The 26,122-nt window shown below is 41.9% G+C and overlaps 1 protein-coding gene across 7 annotated transcripts in view; it reads right to left on the reverse strand.

Moving 5' to 3' along the window:
* The window catches only part of TSPAN4 (tetraspanin 4), a 430,281-nt gene that overhangs the window by 148,119 nt on the left and 256,040 nt on the right, over positions 1 to 26,122 (reverse strand). For 5 of the 7 annotated variants that reach the window (XM_072118168.1, XM_072118169.1, XM_072118171.1 and 2 more), the window contains one exon: positions 5,613 to 5,692. In XM_072118168.1, the coding sequence (XP_071974269.1) occupies positions 5,613 to 5,675 (63 nt within the window). In that variant the 5' untranslated portion in view covers positions 5,676 to 5,692. Of the gene's footprint in view, positions 1 to 5,612; positions 6,533 to 26,122 lie in introns of those variants that run through there. The other 2 variants (XM_072118167.1, XM_072118166.1) reach the window with 2 other exon arrangements.

Genomic DNA, 26,122 nt, shown 5'->3' on the forward strand with positions numbered 1-26,122 from the left:
GACAAAATTGTTCCTAAGACCAGTAGGAGAACTTGTTCTACTGTTTTCACCCAATGAACATAATAGTGACGTCGGCCGACGTCAAGCGGGGAGTGTTCTGTCCTCTGCAGAAATCTAGCTGGTTAGGTTTCCGTCTGCAGTGTAAGGCTGGTAACAGCGCCATCTACTGGTGGTTTAGCACATTTCCTAGTTTGTAGTTTTCAATGCACTATGGGAAATCTTCTAAGCATTATGGGAAATCTCCTGAGGCATTGTGGGATTGCTTATTACTGTAGTCTGTAATAACAGCAGCCATCTTTCCTCATATCTGACAGTGTGAGGAGCCACTTCACATAACTTGTTTGTACCTCAAGTTCATTACAAACAGCCTGTTCCTGCATAGTTGGTGAGCACATTATCCATGTAAATGCTGACATGTTTGTAGCTTTAGTATGAGTGATGTATTACCTCATGTTGTTGTGAATGACAGATTTTCTATTCCATGTACCATATCATTTGATGTATTCTGAATATCACTGTTATTCATCCTATAGTTTCACCTTTTCCTGTCTACCATCAATAAAGAGAAGATTTACAGTTTTTCTACAGTCTTTTCTTAAGAAGACAGGGAGGTTTAGCTACATGTCAGATTACACACCGTGCTAACGTGTAAGAGGACAGTATATTCCTTCTCTGGAGGATAAGTGCCCATAGGCACTTCCCCTAAAAGCTGGGGGTCCCTGAGTCTGAGGCTGTGTTTACATTGTAATGTGTTTAAAGGTAAAACACGTGTTGCTACTTACTGAGTGCAAGCATTTTGGTCTGAACACATTTGTGTTTCGGGAGTTTAACCCGATGCGCTTGCAATGTGTTTCAAAATGCAATCCAAGCCCATTGTGTGAACGCAGCCTTAAAAGGGTATCTCCACAAAGACAAGATTCTTAAACTCAGGATAACAGAATAACACATTCTCTAATTAACAGAAATACACAATTTTGGTTGCCCGGGATCTGACCGTAAATCTTCTGACTATGGCCGGGCAGGGCAGATTCTTCTCATGAATAGCTTCTCCTATCTGCACACTGCTGTGCTCTCTGCCTCTGGTCTTCCCCCCTGAATTACAAGATAAACTCAGATATTTCCTTCCGGCAAGTAGCAGTGTGCAGAGATTTACTCTACAAACGACAGATAAGATCTTTATAGCAGGGAAGGAGGTATAGCAGAGCTGACTCTTTGTGTTTTATAGCTGAGATGTAGCAGAGCTGAGAGTGTCATTGTGTTTTATATCCATCTCATGGATCTCATCATCTCTGATCTGTCTCTTTTCTCTTTTTCTATGTGTCAGATACTAGTGAATGTTGAGAAGCTAAATAAAAGTGTATATAAACCTGTTCCCTGATAATCTAAGCACATTGTCAGCACACAGGAATCATGAAGTGTCTGCTTAGAGAGTCCCGCCCACACTTTGGAATCTTACACTGAGGATCACTGATCACCATCACTTATAGGAGCTAAAACATCAATAAAACTGAGAAAAATTGTAAATGTATACCATGTGAGATGTTGCAGTCGAGCAGATCCTTTGCTTCAGTGCACAAGAGCTCTGCACACCTGTATCCAGGGGGCCTCTGGTAACACCCCACAAAGCACAACAGACTCAATAGACTCAATAGTAATTTTTCTGTATTCCAGTACTTGGATTTGGCTTGTACAGGAACTCGTCTCCTTCTCCTGATGCTGTTTTTATTAGATTTCCATGATGACTCTGGCTCATCCTTCAACGTGATTACAAGCTACCTGTCCTGAACTTGTGTTGGCAAGATACAATAAGAATAACCAAAAATGATAATAAAACATTATCAAGTGTCTATACGCAACCAAAAAGTATGCCATAATAAAAGAGCCCCTCTCCATAAACCATGGAGGAGCTAATTGCCAGTCATTTTCCTTGTACTGTAGGGGCCGCTGCAGGAGAGATGTATAGTCACATAACCAATGACTCCTATAATATACTTCTAGCTAATAAGGTTATATCTTCGTTTAGGCTTGTAATACTTAGCACAATGTGAATCACTTTGAATGCATTGTGCAACCGGCAGTCAAATCATCAGGTAGTGTTAAAAAAAAGTTAATTATATCAAATTAAATAATTCATGCAAAAAAAAAGGTTAAATATTACAATTCAACAAAATAAATCTCCTACCTGGGATGTTTAATCTCTGCCCCGGATCAGAGGAAAGTTAATTAACAGCAATAATAGGGAATGCAACAAAGCACAAGACAACGAGTTACGTCCTGAGCAAAGAGCACAAGGCTGCTATATATCATGTGAAATCAATATTACTGCCATGCGAAATATATATTTCAGTAATCCGGACTGTATCAGAAAGTTTACACTGAATACAAATGTGTACAAAAGTTTACAAAGTCGGCACAGTGACGTCCATCACCCATACATGCTCTTATCAGGGGCATAACTTTAGGTGGTGCAGAGGATGTGGTGGCAATGAGACCCAAGAGACTAAAGGGGGCACATAAGATGTCAATCTCCCTTATGAGAAGACTAGTACTATAAACCATACATTATACTTGGGGGCCTGACACAGACTTTGCACTGGGGCCCATCTGCCTCAAGTTACATCACTGGTAGGTAGAGTCGCTGTGACGTCCATTGGTCACTGCCATCAAAATCCATCATGATAAACCAGGGACACTTATTCACAGATCTAGGGGCCGTGACTGTGTTTATTTTCTTATATTTCTTATCCATGGCCTCCTTCCTTAATAATATTAAGGAAATATGCAAATAAGCCAGAGGGGCTAAACCAGCCTTTCTATTTTGTGGCTTTACATGTTGTTACACTGCCTCCCACTTTCTCCCCCCCCATCCCCCTTGTGCTGTGAGCACTTCCCGGTGAGGGAGCAGAGGGGAGAGGGATACAGTGTGATAGCCCGTGAAGCTACAGCACAAAACTGTATGCAATGGGTTAACCTTTGTATTGCGATATCGCTGTTAATACATTTTCAGATTAGCCATGGCTGAGATGATAGAAGTGTTCCAGATTTTCATTGAAATCAACGTAAACACGATCACTTTTGGAAATTAAATAAATTGATGGGGACCGTCATGAGAAGCTCAAAAACATTAACTGTATTACCCCAAAATGTACGGTACACCCCACATTGTCACTGACTTCTGACTACTTCCTCAGCTCCTACCAGTAGCAAAAGCATATGGCGCATGTGCAGACATAAGCAGGATAGTCTCTTTCTCTGCACATTAGCTGAATGTAGAGGAGGGAACATCAGGTGAATACATTGGCTTCTGCCATCTTGAAAAATATGAACTTGCTGTGTCTAGTGTTTACATAGAGGACCTACAGGCATCAAAGGGGTTGGCCAAATTACTTAGTATTTTTTTGTAACGTGTGTGTATGTGTGGGGGGCAGGGTATTAGGAAATCTACCAATTTACATCTAGAAACAGTTCTTCTCCATTTTCCTGATATGTAGAGTAAATCCTCCTGTCTTTTACCTCATCAGCCAGACATTCCTGTCCATAAATTGTGTGATTTCTAACTGTCCATGGGCGATCATCCTTCCAGGACCTTGATCTTATCTTGGTCATGAATAGTATCATAAGGTCCTGGCAGGGCGATTGCTCATGGACATAGATCACATGACCCTCCATCTGCAGTCATTTTATGGACAGGAATGTCTGGCTGATGAGGTAAGAGACAGGAGGCTTCACTTTACATATCAAGAGAACTTTTATACATGTGTATTGGTAAATTACCTGATATCCTGTCCCCACACATTACACACATTACAAAACACCTTGGGTATAGTGGACAACCCCTTTAAGGCTACACTATCTATGCTACCATATCTTTCACACTGATGTATGCCCGCCCACGCTGCTTACCCCTCCCCTCTCCATAGCCATCCACGTCGCCCGGCCGTATGTACGGGGAAACACAGAGGATGCTCTATCTTTTCTCTGTGCACTGTTATAACTGTCTATAGGGGATGTATATTATATGTCCCCCACAATGGCAGTGTGAAAGGGGCCTACGGAATTACTCTTTTAGCATTTGAGGCACCACATTGGTTTGTTTCATTTAACAATTTCTTCATAAAGTGGGCGACCAATTTATGGGGGTATGTGGGGGGGGGGGGGATTAGAAAGAAGTTAATGGGAGCAGACATAAGAACACACAAGAGAAGAAACACCAAAGTGCAGCAAACTTTGAGCTCCAGTGTTCACTCTCTATATATTGTTACAGAGACGGACAAGTCTAATCTGTAGTCTGCCTGTCCTAAATTCTGGAATATATGAGTTATATATGAGCAATGACAATCTGAAACAGGTAGCGGAATAGGTAAGAGGATGCTGAAGCATTTACTGCATTACACATCTAGCGGCTCGGTTCTTGTTACATATGCTAAGACTTATCTCAATCACAATACATTACGGGCCGCATGATCCGCCACGCAAGGTTACTCATAAACCGAAATGACAGCTTATAGAAGAAAAAGACATGTACTATTTTTGATAGGTGGAATTCAACATTCATAAGCTCTAAAAACCCCAGCATTAAAACCCTGACAGCTCTTATCACGCTGGTGCCAATCCATCTTGTATATGTATCACAGCCCGGAGAAGACATATTACTTGCCTGATATTGCAACATAAACAGCTTTGGAATTGAAGGGCAGTAAACTCATTTACACCTAAATGTAGCCGAACACTCAAGGCTACGGCACAGCGGTGAATGCATCGCTTATTATACACAGGGAGTCTCTGCCGGGGCAGGTTTATCTGACACACACAGGAATACAATGGATGTCGCTGATAGAAGCAGGAGAATATTAGCTGGATAGCGGGCACACGGGGTTAGCGGCAGTGAAAGCAGAAGTTTGGAGCATACAATCTATAATAATAGTGCTCTTACAATGGATGCAGCGATCTGACACCTCCGTCCCTGGGGGATTCAGGTTTATATTCCTTCTATAGAGAAGCTGCTATTATAACTTTTAGTCATAGTCACAAGTCTAGGCTGCAGTAAGGACCTGTCCTGATCTTCTCGGGCCACCAGGCAATGAATATTTACAGCTTATTGCCCTGGAGCATGTGCTGAGACCCGACATCTGAGGACTAGTCGTGTCTTCTTATCCGTTTTATAAGAGGATCATAGAAATTTGACGCCATTTACATGGAAATAGAGACGATTAATGACAGCTTGAAGAAATTATCATGCACCAATATCTGGATCTAATCCAACTCTACATCTCTCTCTTATCACCTTCTTTAAGACAGTAAACCTGAGCATAGAGATAGGGTCAGAGAAACACTTTATTAGGTCCAGATATGTTCACATCACAGAATGCCGGCACTGGTCACACTCCACATAACCTCAGATACATCTTAGGACAAGCACATCTGTCTACTTTAGAGACTTGGTCCGTTACCAAACATCCTAATACACTCCATCATGTGGTAGCAAATAGACATTTTGAGTAATGTACAATCTAGGCACAAGTAAATTACAAAGTACAAGATTGATCACATTTAAGAACATTCAATACCCCCCCGCCCCCCGCCAACCTCAAATTTTTCCAAAAGTAACTTACCCAAAAGAGGAGGTTGAAGACGAACATGAGATATTTCATACACTGCAGGCAACTCTGTGCCATCCTGCACCTCTTCAGCTCTAGGAGGAAAATGAAGGAGAGATCCAGGTAAAACACCACGTACTTGTTGCCCTTTGGGGATGTGTACTTTGACTTTGTGGCTTTCGGACCAGGGTTAGTGTGAAACCCAAAAAAAGAGCCACCTGCAGATGCCCCAAACTGCCCCCCGTAGAGGCTGCTATATCGCCGGAAAGCACCACCCTGGGGGAGAGAGTAGTCTTTGCTGTCCAGGGATGGACTGCGATGGTACGTAGATTCATCCGTACTCGACCGTCTCATGGCGCAGGTGAGTGTACAAGTTTAGGGGGCAGGGTAGGGGAGGGATAAAACTGGCAGGTAGAAGGGTTTTTTTCCCCCCTTAAACTTAATTGGCAGTATTAATCCATCCAATGGCAAATCTGTAAAGCAGGTGAAGTAGGCAGAAGCACTTTTTGTGATAAGAGTTAGGATTCGGAGTGCCGCTCTACCCACCAGTCTTCAGCAAAAGTGGCCATGCCAGCAGATGCCCCAAACAGAGAAAATCCCTAAAGCAGTGACTTAGGAGCATCCCCTCTGGCCTCCACCACATGTCTGCATGCAGAGCAGCTGTGCTGTTGGGTGCCTGGTAGGTGCAGGTGGCATGTCCCCGGTGCCCTGCTCCAGCAGGCAGGACTAATCTGCTCTTCCCGGGCACAGTCTTGTCTGATCCTCTCTCGCCTGAGCTTCATTCACACTGCTCTCTTCTCTCAGTGATAATGCTTCACTCTCTCCTTGTATCGCCCCCTCCCTTTTGACATTTCCCTGTCTCTCTCTCCGTTTTGCATGCACAGAAGCAGTTTCTCTGTGGTCCACTCAGGAGAGGAGGAGAGAGGAGGCAAGCGATTGCTCCTACAGCCTTATTTATGCATGCTCAGCACTCTCACTCTCTCAAGGATGCTTCCCCTTCCCAACCAATCACAAATTTATCTTGGTCCATCATCACAGTTTCCAGCAAGGGGTGAAAGAAAGCAATGAAGCTTTACAGCTGACCCCCTCCTCCTCCTCCTTCTACAACATTAATTGGTTAAGAAATCAATAAGGGTCCCTGAGCAGATTGAACTTGAACCATCCTCACTTGCAGACATCTCTTTCTTATATGACATAAATATGAGGATGAGGACTAAAGCCAAAGTTATGCATCTCTCTACTGGCAAGACTAAAACAAGAAATCTGCACTTACGCTTCAGAATACATGAGTCTCATAGATAATGTATACATGGTAGAGATGATAATATAACATGTGTGGTCACTTTTTATATTATTTTGGTATTTGAAGAACCTCTCTATATGTATACTGTAAATATAGTATGTTGTTGACATTGTTACAAATGGGCAAAAATGGACATATACCCTTGAAATTCAATAAGGGTGTATCAAGGATATAGATGAGGCAGGTGAATTGAGGAGTTAAGTTAGATTTTGTTTGGAGAAATATTTACCATAGAAGCATTTTGAAAGCCCGGATCTATAGGAATGTTTAGAGATGCCTGGTGTGTACAAATCAATACATCTGTAAGAAATCAGTCATCAAACATTGCAGTCATTCTGTAGTACAGGAGGAAATCAAAGGAAAGCTGAGGTCAGACAACAGAAGTGGTTATTATAACAGGGATGTCACAGAGACCCCTCATTCACTTTAAAAAAATATATATTCTGAAGACCCTGGTCTTCTCCTTTGTAACCGTCTAATTTTTTGAGAGAACTCAGCTAACTATATGCATACTGAAAAATGGTAGTCGAAAACAATCCCCTTCTGATCCCAGATCATCAGTCGTGGTATAATATGAGTCATTTAACGTATTGCCTTTGCTATTGAAAAGCTCAACTAAGAGCAGGGGAAGAGTCTTAAAGGAAATCTACTGTCAGGAATTTACTAATTTATTGGATTCCTATGTAGGTTTCCTAAATGTAACTAATCTCTAATCATTTTTTATTATTTTCTAAAACCTAACCCCTGGTTTTATTACTTTATTGTATCTTTAAGTTATTTATCTGCAGAAAGTACTGGGGCATGGAGTAGCGTCTGTTTACTTGGGGACTAAGGCTCCTCCATGCCCCGAGTAGCCTCCACAGAGCTGCCCCTCTGCGCATCCATGCTGCCTGTGAATGCGATGGCCGGCACAGGCAAAGTGGTGCCAACGCGTTGCCTGCCATGAAGGCGAACAACTAGATGTCCATTGAAAAATATCATTATAGGACTTAACCATTACTTATACGTTTATTGTGAATTTTTCTTCAACTTTTGTTTTCCTTTGGAGGAAATCTAACATTAAAATGAAGCATGACAAATAAAAGATGATTACCACAGTCACAGTGCCTGGATCGATGAGTAAGTGTCCGTCATATCATGCTTTATTCGGAAGGTAGATTTCCTTTAAGAAAACCTTTTGTAATGAATATTCTGAGAAATCCGCAGGCAGACTGTTATAGAGCAGGAGAACCTGAGCAGTTTGTATATAGTGCCCTATATGTAAGCAGCCTGTTATAGAGCAGGAGAACTTGAGCCGATAGTACAGAGTGACCCGGCATGTTATAGAGCAGGAATAGCTGAGCAGATTATACATAGTGTTCTATCTGTAGGCAACCTGTTATAAAGTAAGAGAACCTGAGCAGCTGGTACAGTGTGTCCTACGTACAGGCAGCATGTTATACAGCAGGATGAGCTGAGCAGATTGTACATAGTGTTCTATCTGTAGGCAACCTGTTATAAAGTAAGAGAACCTAAGCAGCTAGTACAGTGTGTCCTACGTACAGGCAGCATGTTATACAGCAGGATGAGCTGAGCAGATTGTACATAGTGTTCTATCTGTAGGCAACCTGTTATAAAGTAAGAGAACCTAAGCAACTAGTACAGTGTGTCCTACGTACAGGCAGCATGTTATACAGCAGGATGAGCTGAGCAGATTGTACATAGTGTTCTATCTGTAGGCAACCTGTTATAAAGTAAGAGAAGCTAAGCAGCTAGTACAGTGTGTCCTACGTACAGGCAGCATGTTATAGAGCAGGATGAGCTGAGTAGATTGCATATAGTGTTCTGTCTGTATACAGCATGTTATAGAGCAAAAAGGGCAAAACATATGGTATCCTATCAGCAAGCAGCATGTTATAGAGCAGGAAGAGCTGAGCAGATTTAACACAGTGCCCTGTTTTTAGGCAGCATGTTATGTTAAAGCATGTTTATACATACAACAATAATAAAACCCTACATAAGGAGAGTCACACAAAAGTTAATAGCAAATAGAAAATACGAGACTAGAAAGAATGATATCAAACAAAAAGAGCAATGAATTAACCAGGCATCATACTGTCTGAGTATTTAAAAACCCACCCAGACAATGGTGCGGGCAGTATGTTGGATCAAGTCAAGATAAGCAGATTGCACATACTGGGGGTCATTTACTAAGGGCCCGAATCGGGTTTTCCCGACGTGTTACCCGAATATTTCCGATTTGCGCCGATTGTACCTGAATTGCCCCGGGATTGTGTCGCATGCGATCGGATTGTGGCGCATCGGCGCCGGCATGCGCGCGACGGAAATCGGGGGGCGTGGCCGAACGAAAACCCGACGTATTCGGAAAAACCGCCGCATTTAAAAACCGAAAAAGTGTCGCTTGGTGACCGCTTACCTTCACCTGGTCCGAGGTGGTGCATTCCGGCGCGTGGAGATGATTTTCAGCGCAGCAGCGCCACCTGGTGGACGGCGGAGGAACTGCCTTCATGAATCCCGGCCGGACCCGAATCCAGAGCAGAGAACGCGCCGCTGGATCGCGAATGGGCCGGGTAAGTAAATTTGCCCCACTGTCTTATCTGCAGTCAGCATGTTATAGAGCAGAAGGAGCGGAGCAGACTGTGCAGGGTATCCTATCTGCAGGGAGCATGTTATAGGGCAAGAGTAGCTGAGCAGATGGGGGCAGATTTACTTACCCTGTCCATTCGCTAGCCAGCGGCGCGTTCTCTGCGGTGGATTCGGGTCCGGCTGGGATTCATTAAGGCAGTTCCTACTATGTCCACCAGGTGGTGTGCTGCGCTGAAGTTCCCCGGAATGCACTAATCTTCACCAAGCCGGACGGAGTGAAGGTAAGCGCAAGTCCCGCAACACTTTTTTTTTTTTTTTTAAATGTGCGGTTTTTCCGAACCCGTCGGGTTTTCTTTCGCGTGCGCCAAAATCCCGGGGCAATTCAGGGAAAATCGGCGCAAATCGGAAATATTCGGGTAACATGTCGAAAAATGCGAATCGGGCCCTTAGTAAATGACCCCCATTATCTTCTCTGCAGTGAGCATGTTATAGAGCAGGAGGAGCTGAGCAGATTGTACACAGTGTCCTATCTGCAAACAACTTGGAGTCCTCAGTGCGTTCTGTAACTTTGTTCTCCTGTAGTCATATATTTTATTTTGCCAGAAGAGTCAGTACTGGGAAAGTGCACAGTACACACCGCAATAGTAAAGCTGGGTGTACACTCAATGGCCTCAGTTACACAGGGTGCATGTGCAGGAAACTGCTGAAGAAAAGTTATGATTTGTCTTTACCTTTCTCAATCTAGAAACAGTCAAACGGAGCTGCTGGTATGAATGGGTCACCAGAACTAGGGTCCCAAACCCAGCAGAATAGAGACTTGTTGCTGGTTATGTGGCCACAAAACCAGTGATAGCTCCTCTTTACATGATATTTTATAGCACTAAAGTATTGCAGGCAGCCACAGCATGGAGTATAGGAGCCACTTCCTATTTCTGTATGTTACACTAGACAGAGAACTGACATCATGATAATCAAAAGAACCTGCACTGATACACTGTAGCACTCCTAGCACAGGGCCTGAGGGGGCGCCACATGGCACCGTATACTTTCTTTGAAGTTCCATGAACTCTTGTATCGCGCATGGCCCCCTCAGGTCCTGTACACACAGTATAGCAGATTTGCCCGGAGCCACGTCTTTAATTTGAACATAAAACTTCTGCTTACGTGGGTCGGATGTGACCTAAATGTAAGAGGTGATAAAACTGTAATAAAGATGGATACTGATCCCCTAACCTAACTGCAAGCCAAAGAATAAATACTGTTCTGGAGCCTGGTAAGTGGCGACAGCTAGAGCATATGCCATAAGTGTCATGACTACAACGTTAAAGTAGTGATGTCATCAGAAAATGACCTATTAACAAAATTTTTATGTCGAAAATATCTTTTTAGGAATTCATAATGTGCAGCAGTCACCTCATTTTCATCATACACAAGAGAGACAGGATTACAATGGAAGATAACCCAACATTACATCACTACTGACAAAAGGTGATGTCACAACTTATCTCCTCCCCTCCCTGTACAATGACCTCTATATAGATAACACTGACCCATCATTACATCACTACTGACAATAGATGATGTCACAGCTTATCTCCTCCTCCTCCCTGTACAATGACCTCTATATAGATAACACTGACCCATCATTACATCACTACTGACAATAGATGATGTCACAGCTTATCCCCTCCCCCTCCCTGTACAATGACCTCTATATAGATAACACTGACCCAACATTACATCACTACTGACAATAGATGATGTCACAGCTTATCTCCTCCCCCTCCCTGTACAATCACCTCTATATAGATAACACTGACCCATCATTACATCACTACTGACAATAGATGATGTCACAGCTTATCTCCTCCCCTCCCTGTACAATGACCTCTATATAGATAACACTGACCCATCATTACATCACTACTGACAATAGATGATGTCACAGCTTATCTCCTCCCCCTCCCTGTACAATGCCCTCTATATAGATAACACTGACCCATCATTATATCACTACTGACAATAGATTATGTCACAGCTTATCTCCTCCCCCTCCTTGTACAATCACCTCTATATAGATAACACTGACCCATCATTACATCACTACTGATAATAGATGATGTCACAGCTTATCTCCTCCCCCTCCTTGTACAATCACCTCTATATAGATAACACTGACCCAACATTATATCACTACTGACAATAGATGATGTCACAGCTTATCTCCTCCTCCTCCCTGTACAATGACCTCTATATAGATAACACTGACCCATCATTACATCACTACTGACAACAGATGATGTCACAGCTTATCTCCTTCTCCTCCCTGTACAATGACCTCTATATAGATAACACTGACCCATCATTACATCACTACTGACAATAGATGATGTCACAGCTTATCTCCTCCCCCTCCTTGTACAATCACCTCTATATAGATAACACTGACCCAACATTATATCACTACTGACAATAGATGATGTCACAGCTTATCTCCTCCTCCTCCCTGTACAATGACCTCTATATAGATAACACTGACCCATCATTACATCACTACTGACAATAGATGATGTCACAGCTTATCTCCTCCCCCTCCTTGTACAATCACCTCTATATAGATAACACTGACCCATCATTACATCACTACTGACAATAGATGATGTCACAGCTTATCTCCTCCCCCTCCTTGTACAATCACCTCTATATAGATAACACTGACCCATCATTACATCACTACTGACAATAGATGATGTCACAGCTTATCTCCTCCCCCTCCCTGTACAATGCCCTCTATATAGATAACACTGACCCATCATTACATCACTACTGACAATAGATGATGTCACAGCTTATCTCCTCCCTCTCCCTGTACAATGACCTCTATATAAATAACACTGACCCATCATTACATCACTACTGACAATAGATGATGTCACAGCTAATCCCCTCCCCCTCCCTGTACAATGACCTCTATATAGATAACACTGACCCATCATTACATCACTACTGACAATACATGATGTCATATCTTATCTCCTACCCCTCCCTGTACAATGACCTCTATATAGATAACACTGACCCATCATTACATCACTACTGACAATAGATGATGTCACAGCTTATCTCCTCCCCCTCCCTGTACAATGAGCGCTATATAGATAACACTGACCCAACATTATATCACTACTGACAATAGGTGATGTCACAGCTTATCTCCTCCCCTTCCCTGTACAATGACCTCTATATAGATAACACTGACCCAACATTACATCACTACTGACAATAGGTGATGTCACAGCTTATCTCCTCCCCCTCCCTGTACAATGACCTCTATATAGATAACACTGACCCATCATTACATCACTACTGACAATAGATGATGTCACAGCTTATCTCCTCCTCCCTGTACAATGACCTCTATATAGATAACACTGACCTATCAGTACATCACTACTGACAATAGATGATGTCACAGTTTATCTCCTCCCTCTCCCTGTACAATGACCTCTATATAAATAACACTGACCCATCATTACATCACTACTGACAATAGATGATGTCACAGCTAATCCCCTCCCCCTACCTGTACAATGACCTCTATATAGATAACACTGACCCATCATTCAGGGCCGGCGCTATGGGTAGGCAAAGGTGGCAATTGCCCAGGGCCCCCACGGAGAAAGGGGAGAATCTCTTCTTTCAAATGAATCTTGAATTTTGTTTCTAGGTGCTATGGATCCAGAGATATTCAGGTTTAAAGTGAGAATATCAGGTGCCATTTTTATATATAAATATCACTTCCGACGGCAGTTTAACAGTTAATATCTCCGTTTTTCTGCATTTTAGAAACACAAATTTAGATTCATATAAAAGAGGAGACTCTCTTCTTTCATAGGAAAAAAGAAGTGAGGCTCTATGAGTCACAGAACCAGAGATACAGCCCCCTGAAGTGTAGCTACATCCAGATTCTTAGCCATCAGGCTGCAGGGAGAATTTGCTGCACACAGGAGCTGCTGCACCTCACAGATAATGGAAATATTCACTTTATATGTTACTACATTTTGAGAAGGGATAATATCAACTAATATTCATGTTTTTAACCCTTCTCTATGCAAATCTAAGAACACACTTTGGGCCACATGTATCAATCGTTTTTTTCTGTTATTTTTTCATTCAGGCTCACCATTTTTTGTGCCCTTTTTGCGACTAAATGCTAGCTGCGCAGCAAAAAATAACCAGCTTTCCCTCATTTATCCTAGCAATCCAGATGTTTTGATGCGCCTAATGATATTCATCACTTGCGACTTTTCATTTAGGCGCAAAAACGGGCGCAAAAACACTCCAGCCCGGAGCTGGGGTTAACTGAGAAGAAAGCACTGAGCCCCTTTGCAGAACAGCTCATTTCTAGCAGAAAAGCTCATCCAGACACTGCAGACACTAGAACAGATCATACAGACATGAGATACTCTGCAGACACTAGTACAGATAATACAGTCATTAGATACTCTGCAGACAGGAGCTGCAGACTCTATTTACACTTCATCACCTTCTATTTACAAAATATTCTGCAGAATCCTGAGCTCAAAGCAAGAGAGAAGAGAACGTTACACAATGTTGCACATAGTACTGACAAGTGTCCCCCATGTCATTCTGCACAGTATCACCGGTGTTTCTGAGGGGGATACTGTGCAGAATTACAGGGGTGCAGCAGAAGATCGGCACTGGGGGATCCCCTCCAGGAGAAGCCCCTGCTGAGGAGGTCACTGGGTGCTGGGTGTCACACACCTGGGTGCTGCTGTGAGGGTTATCTTCATTCTGGGATGTGGGAGAAGCAGAGAGGAGCTTGTAGCAGGATCACATGTAAGTGCCTGAATCTAACATTGCGCCTAAACTGCGCCAAAATTGCGCCTAAACTGTGTTAAAGTAATTTGATTAATAAGAGGCAGAAAATATACTTATCACAGATGGTTGTAGCTTGTGATAATTCTGGAAAACAGTGCGCCAGAATTTAGGCGCAACTACTACACCTAGACGCACAAAAGTGATAAATGTGGCCCATTCTCTCTTATTCCCTTTTATTTTGTGATAGTTTTATTTTTTGTTGGGAAAATTGACTGATACGATGAACATTCAATCCTCTTCGCCTAATGTGACTACACCGCGACCAGAACATGTCCATGAAGTTACATGTAACACCAAAAACACACACGTGTCCTGGAATAAAGTTTTTATTTCCCATCATCCTCCATTATGTCCACCGATGTTATGACATTCTCACTTTCATTCTTATGAAGCGCGGAGGGTTCTCTTATTGTGATAATACAATGGCGCACATCTAAACGTGACTTTTATTATCTCATTAGAGAGGTTTATGGATATACAGTTATGTATTTGGGTTACCATTGTGTAAGGAACAGACAATGATACATCTGTGTGAATTTTCTGCAGTTCCATTTGCTGCATATTTTGGTGAATATACACATGTGGGGTATGTATGCTCTCCTCACATCTGTTTTAGGAAAGTAGATTTTCTTTATATAAGTATTCTGGATTTGTACATATTTTAGAGGAAATTTTGAATGTTAATTGCCAAATGCATCGCCTGGTTGTCTGCTTTCAAAATTCTATAGGTTTTATGGCGCCTTTACTTTTTATTCTGTTTTATTGATATATTTTGCAGGTTGTGACTGTCTAAAAATGTCTAGCTGAAAAGCAGATATCTAGTTATTACAGTTTTAGTGATATTATGTGGATTTATTTACGTGAACATATCAATAGGGCACATTTGTGAACTCTACAAATGTCCATGTATTACATTTAGGAGATGTGAAGGTAAACATTTTCTGTTTGGATCAAATTTTTTGCCATCAAGGTCAAATTCTATCTATCTATCTCCTATAAAAATCTCCCATATTACAGTTTGTTTTACCATACTAAAGGAGCCTCTTACTGACTGTAACTGGTCATAAAATAGTTTTATTTTGGGGCCCCACTTTTAGTTTTGCCCAGGGCCCCACTTTGTCTAGAATCGGCCCTGCCATCATTACATCACTACTGACAATAGATGATGTCACAGCTTATCTCCTCCTCCTCCCTGTACAATGACCTCTATATAGATAACACTGACCCATCATTACATCACTACTGACAATAGATGATGTCACAGCTTATCTCCTCCCCCTTCCTGTACAATGACCTCTATATAGATAACACTGACCCATCATTACATCACTACTGACAACAGATGATGTCACAGCTTATCTCCTCCCCCTCCCTGTACAATGACCTCTATATAGATAACACTGACCCATCATTACATCACTACTGACAATAGATGATGTCACAGCTTATCTCCTTCTCCTCCCTGTACAATGACCTCTATATAGATAACACTGACCCATCATTACATCACTACTGACAATAGATGATGTCACAGCTTATCTCCTCCCCCTCCCTGTACAATCACCTCTATATAGATAATACTGACCCATCATTACATCACTGCTGACAATAGATGATGTCACAGCTTATCTCCTCCCCCTCCCTGTACAATGACCTCCATATAGATAACACTGACCCATCATTACATCACTACTGACAATAGATTATGTCACAGCTTATCTCCTCCCCCTCCCTGTACAATCACCTCTATATAGATAACACTGACCCATCATTACATCACTACTGACAATAGATGATGTCACAGCTTATCTCCTCCCCCTCCCTGTACAATCACCTCTATATAGATAACACTGACCCATCATTACATCACTACTGACAATAGATGATGTCATATCTTATCTCCTCCCCCTCCCTGTACAATGACCTCTATATAGATAACACTGACCCATCATTACATCACTACTGACAATAGATGATGTCACAGCTTATCTCCTCCCCCTCCCTGTACAATGACCTCTATATAGATAACACTGACCCATCATTACATCACTACTGACAATACATGATGTCATATCTTATCTCCTCCCCCTCCCTGTACAATGACCTCTATATAGATAACACTGACCCAACATTACATCACTACTGACAATAGGTGATGTCACAGCTTATCTCCTCCCCCTCCCTGTACAATGACCTCTATATAGATAACACTGACCCATCATTACATCACTACTGACAATAGATGATGTCATATCTTATCTCCTCCCCCTCCCTGTACAATGACCTCTATATAGATAACACTGACCCATCATTACATCACTACTGACAATAGATGATGTCACAGCTTATCTCCTCCCCCTCCCTGTACAATCACCTCTATATAGATAACACTGACCCATCATTACATCACTACTGACAATACATGATGTCATATCTTATCTCCTCCCCCTCCCTGTACAATGACCTCTATATAGATAACACTGACCCAACATTACATCACTACTGACAATAGGTGATGTCACAGCTTATCTCCTCCCCCTCCCTGTACAATGACCTCTATATAGATAACACTGACCCATCATTACATCACTACTGACAATAGATGATGTCACAGCTGTACAATGACCTCTATATAGATAACACTGACCTATCAGTACATCACTACTGACAATAGATGATGTCACAGCTTATCTCCTCCCCCTCCCTGTACAATGACCTCTATATAGATAACAGTGACCCATCATTACATCACTACTGACCATAGATGATGTCACAGCTTATCTCCTCCCCCTCCCTGTACAATGACCTCTATATAGATAACAGTGACCCATCATTACATCACTACTGACCATAGATGATGTCACAGCTTATCTCCTCCCTCTCCCTGTACAATGACCTCTATATAAATAACACTGACCCATCATTACATCACTACTGAAAATAGATGATGTCACAGCTAATCCCCTCCCCCTCCCTGTACAATGACCTCTATATAGATAACACTGAGCCATCATTACATCACTACTGACAATAGATGATGTCACAGCTTATCTCCTCTCCCTCCCTGTACAATGACCTCTATATAGATAACAATGACCCATCATTACATCACTGCTGACAATAGATGATGTCACAGCTTATCTCCTCCCACTCCCTGTACAATGACCTCTATATAGATAACACTGACCCATCATTACAGCGCTACTGACAACAGATGATGTCACAGCTTATCTCCTCCCCCTTCCTGTACAATAACCTCTATATAGATAACACTGACCCATCATTACATCACTACTGACAATAGATGATGTCACAGCTTATCTCCTCCCCCTCCCTGTACAATCACCTCTATATAGATAACACTGACCCATCATTACATCACTACTGACATTAGATGATGTCACAGCTTATCTCCTCCCCCTCCCTGTACAATCACCTCTATATAGATAACACTGACCCATCATTACATCACTACTGACAATAGATGATGTCACAGCTTATCTCCTCCCCCTCCCTGTACAATCACCTCTATATAGATAACACTGACCCATCATTACATCACTACTGACAATAGATGATGTCACAGCTTATCTCCTCCCCCTCCCTGTACAATCACCTCTATATAGATAACACTGACCCATCATTACATCACTACTGACAATAGATGATGTCACAGCTTATCTCCTCCCCCTCCCTGTACAATGACCTCTATATAGATAACACTGACCCATCATTACATCACTACTGACAATAGATGATGTCACAGCTTATCTCCTCCCCCTCCCTGTATAATGACCTCTATATAGATAACACTGACCCATCATTACATCACTACTGACAATAGATGATGTCACAGCTTATCTCCTCCCCCTCCCTGTACAATGACCTCTATATAGATAACACTGACCCATCATTACATCACTACTGACAATAGATGATGTCACAGCTTATCTCCTCCCCTCCCTGTACAATGACCTCTATATAGATAACACTGACCCATCATTACATCACTACTGACAATAGATGATGTCACAGCTTATCTCCTCCCCCTCCCTGTATAATGACCTCTATATAGATAACACTGACCCATCATTACATCACTACTGACAATAGATGATGTCACAGCTTATCTCCTCCCCCTCCCTGTACAATGACCTCTATATAGATAACACTGACCCATCATTACATCACTACTGACAATAGATGATGTCACAGCTTATCACCTCCTCCTCCCTGTACAATGACCTCTATTAAAGTTACTATAGACCTCAGTGAGTTGGATCCAGACCAATGCAGCCATGAGTCTGCTGTAGAGCATATCACTAAATGCTGTTACAGGCTGCACCATAATCATGGGCAGAAAATAGTTGAAATAAAATCTATACTTCATTTTATTGATAAAAAATGATATGTTTTATCCGTTTTTAATGAGTCAAAACAAAAATTAAGGATGGATTTCTTTTAAGCAGGAACACTAAGAGCGACTTCAGCACCATGGAGAGTGATAGTCACACTGCTGGGTCCTATCCTGCACAGAAGATGCCTGGTTGGTTTTACTCCTGAGATAACATCACGTAGCTGAACAGAGGATCTTAGTTTGCTGCTAAAAATGAAGATCACTGTAAATCCAGAAGCTTCACACATAATCTGCCTCCATACAGTCCTTATTATTCTCCATACGGTCTTATTCCCATCACCCGGACTCCTTGTAGAGCACTTCAAGGTGAATACACAAAGAGCGTCCACAAATCCCTGATCAGTATGAGAGCCCCGTATCCATCCCTCCACTTATCACCCTCTGATGGTTTGACCTGAGGATATGATCTTTGTAGCCTGCAAATGGGAATTGCATCCCAATACATTTACATCTGTGATCAATAAATGGATTAAACGTTCCTTGACGACTTTTGTCATTCTTCTGTCATTGAAGATTACTCTCCTGGTACTTTTCCTTCCTTTTCTCAATTGCAATGCAAAGGATAATTTTTAGTTTGTCCCATTTAACAAAAGGGGTAATAAAACCCCATCTAAACCCTGCTGTGCACCTGTGTGACATGTCATGACCAATGATATAACGAGCCTTGTATCTGTGCGACACCACATGACCAATGCTATAACGAGCCGTGTTCCTGTGTGACATCACATGACCAATGATATAACAGTATGTGCACCTGTGTGACATCACATGACCAATTATATAATTAGCCGTGCACCTGTGTGACATCACATGACCAATGATATAACGAGCTGTCTACCTGTGTGACATCACATGACCAATGATATAACGAGCTGTCTAACTCTGTGACATCACATGACCAATGATATATTACGAGCTGTGTATCTGTGTGACATCACATGACCAATAATGTACCGGCTCGTGCACCTGTGTTACATCACATGACCAGGGACAGATTTCTATATGCAAGTAAATATTGATGCTTCCTATAGAATGACAGCAAGCAGAGATCTAGAAAACTACAAGAATTGATAGAGAAAGTATATTGGAAAATTGTATAACTTTTCATCATACAAACAATAACATGTATTTGCTAAAATGGGAACAGCCCTTTAAAGGGGACCTGTCACCAGGAGACCCATTTTTAGCACTCCCCCAGTCCCCACAGAGCATAGTACATACACTGCCAAAATGCTTTTGTATTAAAAATTGGTTTTACAGAAAAAAAGATATGTTATATTGTACCTTTCATTAGCATCTGCTGTGTGACTAGGCAGTTGCCTTTTGGGAGGGCTGGAAAGGAGCAGTTCCCCCCCACCCTTGGGGAACAGCTTCTCCATGTGACCTTTTCAAATATATGAAAACACCCATCATTGGGCTTAGCGACGCCCCCTGCTCCTCTACAGCCAATCCCAAGTGTTGGGAGTTATTCATATATTTGAAAAGGTCACAAAGGTTTCTATTTATCAGTAAGGAGTGTCGGAAATTGCTGAGTACAGCGGTCAGGTATTTCTGACACTTACATAGCCTGTGATTGAGAATGCTGGAGATACCCCTAACGCATGAACCACCACGTCCCACCAATAAACTAGCAAGGGTTTTGCACCAGGAGAATTTTCCAGGTTTGTTTATAATAATTAGGGGTCATCCCACCATACTGAGGACAGTTAACACCTATGAATGTGAATTCCACCCTACAATTTGCTGTGAATTTGCAAAGAAAAATCTGCAATAGAACAAAGTCGGCTGTGTCTGAACTAAAGCTTTTGGGCAATGCTAAAATTGCTTTAAGTAAAAAACGGTAAATAAAACATGGGAAGAAAAAGTTATAAATCTTTTCATGGCTGTAATGCCCAGTGTGCACAGGGTGCTGACATTTGAAGCATATAATAAGAAAGGTGGCATAAAAAATTCTGGCATTAAATGTCACTCCTGAAACATCTTTACAACCCGGATTATTTCTTCATAAATTTAGATAGTTAAACTCTTCTCTGGCCTAAAAATACATTCTGCATTATTTACGGATTTTATGTCTGCAGGCGGCTGCAGGGAAGGCAGGATTTAGGATGCATGGCTTTAGGGTTATTAGCCACCTCCATTCCCACCCAAATAAATATTCACAATCGGATAATTGCTGCTAATAGCTGATAGGAAGGGAGAGGAAAATTAAAGGGAACCTGTCAACAGATTTGACTCCATTAAACCACTAGTCCCCTTGGGTAGAGTATGAAATGTCCCTTCTAGAATTCCGCGTGTTAACTGAAATCTCACATATTTACACAAATTTACATATAAAAAGTGTTCCAAATGATATATGCAAATGAGCAGAGGAGAGTCACTTTTTTGCTTGAGATACATCAAGTTAAGAGGTTCTAGGGGGAGTGTCACTTTAGATACCCTTTTCTTTGGTTCCATAGTACCTAGAAACATGGTTCTTTTGGAGTCATATTTAAGATAAGAATCTCATCAGGTTTGTGGTTCTGTAAGCTACAGAACCACAGAGAAAGGCAGTTAAACACAAAGTTGGAAATGTCAGCTTTAGATAAAGTTCCAATACTTTTTTCTCAGGCAAAATATGACTCTTCTCTGCTCATTTTCACATGACTCGGGGGGAGGCGGAGTTGTAGTTGGAAACTGAAGAAACTTAGAAATAACATAAGAAAACACTATATTTTAGGCTGAATTTTGACTATGAACGTATTCACTCTTTGAAGGAACACATCAGTTTTTACCATGGTTTAAAAAAAGAAAAAAAAAATCTATGGGACTTTTGCAGTGATTTCACAAAACTGCAGCAGAAGACGTGCACTCATTGCTACGTGTGAACAGAGCCTGAGAATTTTTGCAACGCCATTGATCGATTTATAGCTATTGAGCTACTGCTGCAGTACAAAGGAATTAATAGAGTTCTGTGCAATCTCGTGGTCCGCTGCTGTGACTCAACAGTTAAAAAAAAAAATCAATGGGCAACAAAAAGTCTCAGAGCAGTCGTACACTTAGGCCGGGCTCCTACGGGATATACAAGCAGCAAATTATGTGCCGCTGACTTGCCAACAGCTAATTCCCTGCGATGTACAGTAACAGGGACAAGCCAATTCCGGTTTCATTATATGATATTGTAATATAGATTTTTTTTTAACTTTTGCTAAAAAACCTTTATTATATCAGTGCAGTAGCTTGTCTCTAACAAAATGGGGTCCTGTCAAATGTATCCATAGGACAACTAAAACAGACTGAACATGGGGTCACCAGCATGACCCCTGGCATTTAGTTAACTGTTATCTCCCCTGAGTGTTATGTTTAGGTTTTTTGTTTTTTTTTACACTAAAAGGGGTTGTCTAGGCTATTTCAAATACAGGGCTTGTGGGGGGGAGGGGGTGTTGGTTTAAAAATAAGAAATGCCCCCCCATGCTGTTGTGTGTGGCGCTGCACATCACCACCTCCCTGAACTCAGACAACCATATTAAACCATATATAACTTTCCCAACAGGCTGCAGAAATAAATAATTCAGTGGGGGGGATTTATCATTACAATTTGTCTTTGACTTGGTTGTCTATGTTCAATGCCATTTGTGTTTTATCTGAATTCATTTATCTGAGTCTATGGGGCATATTTATCAGGACCTCTGCTAGCTTATTGCTAGCTTTTGCGATTATTTGCCCCAATCCGCCACTTTCACGCCAGTGGGGCGTGAAGGGGGGGGGCACAGCCGGCGCTACTGTCCCTGCGCATGCGCACTTGCTGCTGCCGGCGACTTTTCATACGTGAGTAATGGGAGTAATACTGGTTCTGGTCATTGTGTAACTTTTCCAATAGCTCTTATCTATGCCCTCTGCAATCTACTAGTTTGCAGTTGTTTTATAGCTGCCTGGAAGAGACCTAGCTGCCGAGATTCATTGCTCCCCCTCTCCACAGAACTTCTTTATAATCTGACACCTCAATGAGATTCTGTGCCTCTTGCTAGCAAAACGGAATTCAGGACTATTTCATAGTGCATAAATGCATAAATCACCTTTCAACAAACTTTTCTTCTGATTATTAAAGAAAATCTATCATCAAAATCCATCATGATAAACCAGGGACACTTACTCATAGATCCAGGCACTGTGACTGTGGTAATCTTCTTATATTTATTATCCATGCCCTCCTTCCTTCTAATATCAACTTTTTAAAATCAAGCCAATGAGCCTGAAAGGCTCAGAGCGCATTACCAGAGCCCCTCCGTGCTGCAGCTTCAAAGGTTGTTACATTGTGAAGGAGCACTCCCCCTCCACTTTGTGAGATTACAGGGGTCAGAGGGAGGGGGGGAAGTGCCAAGGGAGCAGGGGGAGGGTGAAAAAGTGTTACAGCCTGTGAAGCTATAGCGCAGTGTGGATTTGGTGATGCCTCCAGAGCCTTCCAGGCTCATTAACATAATTTTAAAAGTTGGTCATGTATAACAAATATAAGAAGATTACCACAGTCACTGTGCCTGCATCTATGAATAAGTTTCCCCGGTGATATTGATGGTAGATTTCCTTTCAGTGACTTGTAATCTACATTTTCCACTGTGCAATCTCTGACTTTGCAGGTAGTCTTAAAGTTGCTGGGAAGAGGCTTAGCTGCTGTGACTCAAAACTTTTTAGAATTCACTTACCATGTGCATCGAAAAACCATGACCCTCTTATGGGATCACTAGTTGTCCATCCTTAAAACCACAAACCCCAGACCGATTCTCTTTAAGAACCCCCTGACTACATTGTCAGCCCATTGTTTTTGTTAAAGCCATGTACAGCCTTACATTTGTCCAATTTTCTGGATACTGGGCACCAAAGCAAAATCTGCCCCCCAACTATATTATCTTTTATAATATTGGGGCACATTTACGTACTCTTCCGGGGAAATTCCCCGAAAGTGCATTGTCCGCCGATCATGCACTGTGCACCCGATATCCTGCATGTGTCACTTCCCCGCTCAGGTCCGACAGAGTTCACCTTCTTCTTCCTGGTGCATGTAAGTGCTTGATCTTGCGAAACAATTTGAAAGTTAAATCCCGCACTCAGTCCAAATACCTGTCAAAGCCGCGCAAAACCCAAAAACATCAGAAACCAAACCACCCCTCAAGTAACACAATTGTGAGGACTGATACACTTTCTATTCTGGATTTCTCTACATTACAATATATGCTGACATTACATAACTGCCCATAATTGACATCTTTTCAATAATGAATTGGTCCTGGGTAAGTCACTTCACACATTGGGCTTTTCTCTTCATAAAAAAAACATCTCCTTTGATTATTGAACCTAAGAAATATGAAGAGCGGGTGATTTTAGGACATTCTGGCCTCGCGGCCCCACCACATGTAATATGTAACAATGAGAAGCAGACTCCATCTATTAATAATGAATAGACCTGCTCATTTAATATGACAAAGGCCGACACTACTGGTGTTTATAGCTGGAGCATTAGATGGGCTCTAGCCAAAGAAAGCACCTGGCGGCAGACCTCTGACGCTGATTTATCACCCCTGATGACCAATCCTCTTTATATTCCTCAGTAATACTGACTGGTACCAAGGGGGGGGGGGGGGGGGCACACCAGATATTACCCGGTTGGTCGGAAATGTTGGGACTTCATTCTGCAACTTAATGTAGGAGGAATAGGAAACCATGAAATAAAGTGCCAAGATGTTTTTTTTTAGGAAAATCGGACACATACATGAGCACGATGGTAGCCCCCCGACGCTGTCAAAACATCTCAAGATGGACACTTATATTCATGATGATAAGAGATCTAATTCATATGTGAAATAAAAATTTTCTTTTAATTTATGTTTGCGCTTTTCCTTTGTTGTTCCACCTAGACATACCGTATATTATTACATTAATAACTAGATGTTACCACTCCCTTAGGTAACTTGCCCACAATCAATTTCACCTACGAGTCCTGTCAAAGTCTATAACAGACAGAACTCTGACTCATAGTCTATTGTACTATATTGTTTTTCCCAGTCCGATGAGACACTAGGGGCGTAACTATAGAGGTAGCAGCCATAGCAGCTGCTGTGGGGACCACAATGTTAGGGGGCCCGGTCAAACAACTTGCTACACTGAAGAATGGAGGTGCACCATTATATACATATTATGCTGAACATTGTACAGCATGTTATGTTTATAACATATTGTACAGCATAATATGTATATAACATATCTGTGATGTGTACCGTATTTTTCGGACTATAAGGCGCACTAAAAATCCTTTGATTTTCTCAGAAATTAGAGGTGCGCCTTATAGTCTAGTGCGCCTTATATATGAACCTTACTTACACACAGCTGCCTTGAACTGTGCACATGTCTGCCACCTGCTGGTCATTCATCCTTATAATCAGGTGCACCTTATACTCCGGTGCACCTTATATATGAACCTAGGCGTTTTAGCAGGCATTTATTGATGGTGCACCTTATACTCCGGTGCGCCTTATAGTCCGAAAAATACTGTATATGATGTAAATGTATGTGGTGTATGGTGTGTATGTTCCGTATCTGTGTATACATGCTGTATGTCTGTATACGGCACCTAATGTGTATTTATGATATGTGTATGTGCTCTTTGTGTGTGCACATGTTTACAAAGTGCATAAAAGTATATAAATGTGTGTGATTGTAACTCACACTTGTGGGTATACAAATATGGATATTTTATAAGCTGGAAGGGGGGCCCCATTCACAAGTGATAGAAGACATATCTTGACTGGTAATATTAATTTCCAGGAGGAATAATAGAGGAGCTGAACAATGCAAAATCCTGCGAAAAGTTGAATTTATCCTTTCATGCAGAATATAAGCACAGATGAGACGGTCCCCAACTTAAAGAGAACCCGTCATGCAAAATAACCCCCCTAAACTAAATATATTAAACTGCCATTAGAAAGCATTGCCTCTATCCCTTCATTGTCCCTCTACATGCCCGTAAACCCAAGCATTGAGGTCCTAAAGCTGTATGCAAATGACCTGTGATATGTCCAATGAGTCATTAGCATATTCAAGCTGTCCGGCTTATTCATGAGTGGGAGGCAAAGCCACACCCCCAGTGCATGACTGACAGCCTGTATAATGATGTGAGGCTGTATAATGATGTGCTTCCTGGTGCTGCCGGCCCCTGCAACCTATGTGTGTATATGAGAGATACAACAGCTCCAGGATGCAGCCATGTTAATATTGCAGAACATGTCAGGTATATCTGTAGCTGATGTCTGTGCCTCACACATGTGTATGGGAGGATGCAGCATGTCAGCA

Source organism: Engystomops pustulosus, chromosome 7 (assembly GCF_040894005.1).
Source record: "Engystomops pustulosus chromosome 7, aEngPut4.maternal, whole genome shotgun sequence".
Taxonomy (NCBI): Eukaryota; Metazoa; Chordata; class Amphibia; order Anura; family Leptodactylidae; genus Engystomops; species Engystomops pustulosus.